The sequence below is a fragment of the Egretta garzetta genome, unplaced genomic scaffold (genome assembly GCF_000687185.1).
Source record: "Egretta garzetta isolate BGI_Z169 unplaced genomic scaffold, ASM68718v1 scaffold365, whole genome shotgun sequence".
Classification (NCBI taxonomy): Eukaryota; Metazoa; Chordata; class Aves; order Pelecaniformes; family Ardeidae; genus Egretta; species Egretta garzetta.
In genome coordinates, this window is record NW_009259602.1 from 2,093,891 (window position 1) to 2,100,526 (window position 6,636).

General features: G+C 49.9%; 1 protein-coding gene across 1 annotated transcript in view; it reads left to right on the forward strand.

Moving 5' to 3' along the window:
* The window catches only part of GRIK4 (glutamate ionotropic receptor kainate type subunit 4), a 139,663-nt gene that overhangs the window by 90,546 nt on the left and 42,481 nt on the right, over window positions 1–6,636 (forward strand). Inside the window, exon 7 of the mRNA XM_009638429.1 lies at window positions 2,483–2,644. Coding sequence (XP_009636724.1) covers window positions 2,483–2,644 — 162 coding nt within the window. The remainder of the gene's footprint in view (window positions 1–2,482; window positions 2,645–6,636) is intronic.

Below are 6,636 nucleotides of genomic sequence, written 5' to 3' on the forward strand. Positions count from 1 at the left end.
GAAAGAGTCACGTACAGGCCACGCCATCTTCATGTGTTACACAGGTGGATGCTTTATGAGCGTGACAGCAACAGAAATGGGGTTTTCTGCAGCTGGAGGCTTGCCTAGAAAAAGATGGATATGGAGAGCATTGGGTGTAGAAAAAGACCAAGCCACCACTAATGCGAGCTGGGAAAAAGCCGCTGTTAACATTTGAACCAGAGCAAACTGTTGACTCCAGGGGGAGCGTGCCTGGGTCTGCCTGCAATCGCTTTTTCAGGCGGTGAGCCCCAGCAGCTGCCCCCATCCTTGGTGGGGTGCGGGAATTTCCCCAGGGAAATTGGGCTGATGCAGGTGGAGGTCCATCCAAGAGCTGTGCAGGGAGCTGAGACGGGGCTGGGGCTGACCCCAGCCCGAGCTGACTGTACGCTCAGCCTTGCGACTGCTGCGTGACCAGCGCAAATCACCCCTCTGCCTCGGTGTCCCCCGTGGGAATTGAGACCAGTGGGGCTCATTCCCTCACCTAGGAATTGCTAATCTAAGGAGTAGAGCGTAACAAGCCTGCCAGGGCCTGAGCAACCTCAAAAGCTTAGAAGTGTTTTCAGGGGAGAAAAGGCACTGATTTCAGCTGCCTTGAGATTGGGGCAGTCTGGCCTCAGACAGAAGCCTTGGACTCTGTGGCTGTTTTGGTACATAACATCTCATTTTCCTTCTGCCAAGAGGGCAGTCGGGCAGCTGCTCGCCTTGTGCCCCATGCAATTTGCCTCCCAGCTCTGGCTGGAGGGAGGTAGCGTTTTGCAGGGGCTCAGCATATCTCCCGCTGCTCTCCTTGCATCCAGGATCTCCTCGGGCCCAGGTCCTCATTAGCCATCTGCCCTCATTGCATGGGTTGACAGGATGCCGTGGGTAAATGGATAACCTGTCAGGAAGGCAGGAGGATAATATCATTCAAATGAATCAATAGTTCACAGGCAATTTCATGTTACCTAATGTTAATTTGGTTGTGTCCAAAATGCACTTAATCCTGTGTCTGATCACATCCTCGTGGGAGTTTGCTGTGCTGGAATAGTCTTGTAACTCCATGTTTCGGAGATTTACAGACATTGTTCCTACGTGCACACATACGCAGGAAAGATAAAAAATGACTCGACTCGCTGAGATCTTGTAGTCCGCAGAGCCAAAAGACATTCGTATTAGTGATTGAAGAGAATGGGTACCCAGCAGTTTCTGAAACTATTACTCCCACCTTCTCACTCCATTGTAGCAATTAGCAAAAGAGAAATTAGTGAGGAAGGCGCCATTATTTCCTGCTAATAGGACAAGGAGGTCTGGACTCTTCTCCAGGAAACGGGCTTTGTCGTGTAACTGCTTCCATTGACGTGAGTAGCAAAATAGAGCTCTCCCTTTTTGCCTTTTTTTTTTTTTTAATATATATAGTCATTTTTATACATCTTACCACTTTGCTCTTCAGAAATGCAAGAGGTTAATCCCTGCCCCAAAGCCCACAGTCAAAGCATCTTCCCACCCTCCACAGGGCCACTAGGATGTCTTGTGATTAGCATCTCCTCCTGGAACCTGATGGCACGAAGGAGCAGGGCAGGATTGCCCTGTGGGGAGGAACTGATTTAATTCAACAGTTTGAACTTTGTGTCACTGAATCAGATATGGTGGTGGTAGACAGATTTCACTCAGATGATGTTTGCCACCCAGGCTGGAGTCCAGTTCAGGGCTCTCTTAGAGGAAATGAAAAATAGTAAAGAAAGGACGTGAATTTCTCTCCAGACACGGGTCTCCACAGTCTGGTGGTCTTGGTGGCCTGGGCATCCCTCCTACCCCAGGTTTGGATGGACAACCATTGTCCGTGTCAGCCGTAGCGATAGCCGGGCATAGCAGTGTTTTCATGGGGAACACGGCAGGGATCTTCTCCCGGGAGTGCCTTGGAGAGAGCATTGCTTGGGAGCTATAAATCTGCTAAGGAGCTCTGTGCTCTGGACCTCCCACAACAGAGCTGACCTTCTCTGGCCAGTTATAGCAGGTTACTGGCTTCATCTGAAAAATATCACCCACCTCCCTGTCTCTGCTATGACCTCCATGTTAGAGGGAACCTCCTGTCAGAAGAGTTGGTTTATAAGCCACAAAGGATAAGACCACGCTTGGGCATGGCTGGCAGGAGCCACGGCTCAGAAATGAAAAGTTCCCAGAACCCACTTTGGAGGGGTTTTGGGCTTTTTCTGGAACTTGGCCAATAAAGTACTGGATTTGGGTGACATCTTCATTAAAAGCCTGAGACAGGCAGCCCGCTGAGTCGAGTTGTGGCCAGCGCCCAGGCTCTTCCTTACCGGTCGGGGGGTGGATTTCAGCCCCAACTTGGAGATGGCAGGTTCCATATGCAGGTTCTTGTAGCTGCGTGGTCCTGTCTTCTCTTTAATGGTATTGAGTGGTTCTAAAGATTTTGGTGTCTGTTTTCTTCCCTAATCCCATTTTCTGTTTTGGGCTGCTTTAGGAGTTTTCCCTCCAGCGCCTGGACAGCCTGCTGGACGACCGAGTCAACGTCCTGGGATTTTCCATTTTCAACCAGTCTCATGCTTTCTTCCAAGAGTTTGTCCAGAGCCTCAACCAGTCCTGGCAGGAGAACTGTGATCACGCTCCTTTTACTGGGCCAGCAGTAAGTAAAATTCGTTCCTGTCATCCACAGCCTCCCCGAGTCAGAAGCTTCCTTAGTCCATCAAGAAAACCTTGTGAAAAGATCTGCAGCTGGTTCTGAGCAGACACTGGCAATGCAGTGTGAGTGGAGACCAGGCAGATGTAGAAACTCTGATCTCAAATGTATGGGTGCATGGTATTGACAAGTTATTTAATCCAGATAACCCCTGTGCTAAAGAGCTCGGGCACGTTGCTGTACCTTGAATTGGCTTTTGTGGTTGTCAGTCTTGGGGAGATGGTGGTCCAGGAATAGGAAGAATGAACCAGACAGAGCACCTTGGTTGAGTTAAGTAGGTAGGAGAGGATGTGAGGTGTCAAGCTGTAACTTACAGGGGAGCCTCCTGAGCTGGAGAATACTAAGGTGATCCTGAAAGCCTGTGGTTGCCCAAAGGGACCTTGGGGAACCATGTGGGTATAGAGCTTTAGAGGGCTTGTCTGTACTGGCGTGGCTGTACAGCTTTAAATTCAAGACTGATCTTAATTTGAATTATATTTAGAATGTGAGTGCAGGGGATGATGCAGCCTTGATTCAGTGTCTCCCTTGTGAAATTTGTCCCTGTGTATTTACCTCTAGGAAAATGGCTTGAGGAAGGGGGAGTCTGGATGCAAACAGCACAGAAAGGGCCAGGCTTAGGCAGATGCCAGGGGGCTGTGTTATGTTTTGTGCTCTAACACCTCCCTGATGAGTGTGCGGCTCAGCACCGTAATCTTCCCTAGGGACTCTTCATAACTGGGAAGGTTTGCAAAGCAGATTTGCCAAATTGGGGATGCAGGGGCCACAGCTGGAGCTGGGGGAGGGGAGAGAGAAAATGCCATCACTGGAACCCTTTGCATCATTTTTAAGGAACTCAGTGTCCCCTTGACAAGCTGAGGCAGTTGCGTGCTGCTGAAAACCTACTTATTATCACTACAAAGTGATCTTAAGCAGGCAAAATAAGGAGCTTTCTGCCCTTTGTGCCCACATCCTATTGGCTTGCCATGGAGCTCAGGCCATGGCTAGGATGAGCCTGGGACCACCCTGCTCTCCCTCCTCCCAGCCCTCCTGGGTGGAGGTGGCTGCAGTGAGCTTGCTGTCTGCCCTGCCGAACCTCTATAGATTGCTACCAGCAAGCTTCCTGTTTGGATGACAGTTGCAGGGACTGGTCAGAGGCATTACAAATTAATTTCCTTCTAATAGTACAAACAGAAGACAGTAGGAACAGGAGCGTTGCAGGCGCACTGGGGAAATAAGTGATGCCATTGCGCTTCTTGCCCTGTGTTGTCTTGAACAACCAGCAAAATCTGTAGGTGAAAGGATGCAAGAATATGCCCCATTGCAGAGTTGTTTTTTTTTTTAAAGAGTGAAGGAGTTCAGGGCTGGATAGAGCTGTTTGGTGTGTGAGCCTGAGCCTACATCACCCATCAGTGTAATACTAAGCCAGCTGGATGCTCCGTTCATCCATTCATAAAGCACACTCAGCCATGCAACAGGCTTCCTCCCGAGAATGTGTCTGGAGGGAGGGTGCTCGGCCACGCTGCATTGCCCTGATCTAAATCGCTCCAGCCCTGCTGTCCTTAGGGACCTTCCCGGGGGCTGTGGGGGCTTCCCAAGCACCTGCTGTGCGGCTGCTTTTGGCCATGTTGGGTCACTCCCCTCGGGCTAGGTGGTGGTCAGCAGCTCAGGAGGGCCTGTTATTCCAATAGAGGGCCTATGTACCAATGGGAAACTGAGGCATGGAAGGGAAGTGACTTTTCCTGTTGTATCGGAGTCAGGGAATCTACAGCACGATTGGAGAATGGGTTGGGTTCTCCTGAACCCTAGTGCAGAGTCTTAACGAAAGGGTGATTTCTTTCTGATGATGCAAAGGTTCACTCTGTGTTGGTAGCAAGGCTCCCATCACAAATGCGCCATGTCCCAGGTGATGAGAAAGGGGGAGGTCACCTCGCGCCCTGGGTGGTGAAGATACAGAGCAGAGGTGAAATGAAATATTCCCAGGTGGGGCAGGCGATTCCTCTTCTGCGTCTGCAAGGGAAATCCAGTACCATTTTGCCATGCGTTGTCTCTGCCTTTGGAAATCTAGCAGGTCTCATCTCCCAGAAAGCATCTCACTGCGTAAGAACTTCCCATTTTAGTCCTGAGAAGCAGATATCTGGTAGGACAGCTCATACTAAAAAGAAAAGGAAGCTCAACAGCTGGAAGTGACAGGAGGGAGGTTTCCTGTGAGCTGCAAAATCCCAGGGCTTTCTTGCTGGAGCTGAGAAAGCATCTGAGGAAGAAGGAGGGATCTTCTTGCTCTAATGCCATTCTCATTAATCACATTGCAAAGAAAGGAAATCAGAGAAAATCATTCAAATTACAGATGGCTAGATTAGGTAATTAGAATTTAGGCTAAAACAGATGTTTGTAATTAAGTGTTTATGTCATTGAATAAAATCCAGATTGTAAAGTCTATTTCACAAGATTTTAATGGTTTTAATTCTCTGTGTTATGTTTGGGGGCAAAGATACAGATGATAATATTTTAGGAAGAAAAGAAAAAAAAAAAAAAGCCATGGCAAAACCCAGACTAGCCAAACCTGTTCATATTTCCCTGGAGATCAGTTTACCTTTAAACATGGCTTTTACATGGGAGATTTCCATAAAAAAAGTGGTGTCTTGAGTCAACCATGCTTAACCTGCTGTTAGTTTTGAGGGGGTAGATCTGGTGTTGGGAGGAAGGTGTGCTGCATCCAGCAAGGAGCTGTAGTGTACCGAGGTGGAGCTCAGGGACCATCCCCGCTCCCGAGGCACAGGGCATCAGACAGCATTCGTTGTCTTGAAGGCACTGGTGGGGAATGGCCCTGCCAGCTGATGTGCACAAGGGCTGCAGATCTGCTTCTTGACCCTCCCTAGCTGGTGAGCTGTTCCCAGGGCTTTGTGGCACACTTGTACCCTGCAACACCTCCTCAGCCCTCGGGTCCAACCTCTCCTCGTGCAGCTGATGGGCATGCTGAGGGGAACGGAGCAGGGAGCCCATCTGCCCGACCTACCATCTGCTCCCTTTTCTGGAGCCTTGTTCTGATGAGGCATCCATCAAGCAGCATTTTTTATCAGCAACTTTCATTGTCAAGAATTAGGCTTTAGGCGTAGAGGGAAGTCCCTGGTGACCCATGAACCTGCGAGTGGGGGACCTCTGCTGAGTTTACCAAGTCCTTCACGTGCAGCCTGTCATGGAGCTCCTACATTGCAGAGACAGCACAAAACCAACAGGGATCCGCACAGATCAGACGATGCACGCAAGGAAGAGAATCAATTTGTTAACAGGCAAATTGGCTTTTTGTGGCAAAGTGACAAAGCTGTGGTTTAAAATGAGAACATAAAAGTAGTGAGAGATTTTATAGGCGACATGAAGAAAGTTGAGGCGCTGTACACGACAGCAGTGACAGAACCCCCTTGCCACATCTGCCTAGAGGAAGATACAGAGGTGCTGCCTCCAGGTCCCTCTGCTCCCCTGCTGAAGGTTATGGCCCCAAGGCAGTAGGGACCATGTGGCTGCTGTGCATCTGTTCCAGTGCAAAGTCAAGCAGCTTCACTTACCACACCACCACCTTATGTGAGCCCGCAGGAAAGTGGAGCGGGTATGCTAAAACGACCCAGTGCTCATCTGAACCTTCTGGGCTGCAAGAGATAGCTGGAAGCAGCGAGCTTGTGTGAACCCCCCCAGCTAACCTTGTGAGAAGATGCTTAGCTACAAAAGCCAGAGAGACTGAAGAACCCAGAAGAGCTGCTGCACTCACTGGAACTGTGAACGGCTTCCTCCACAGAGCCCGCATCCCAGATTACCTTGCTGTGTTGAAGACGATTTATCAGTGTTAGGGAGTGAATAGTGGCAGAGGGAGGTGGCCACTGGGTAGGTTGGTGTAGGGCAACAGAGCAAATGCTGCATTGGGTTGAGGTGAGGGACAAAGGGGAGAGCGGCAGGGGGGCCAGCGCGGC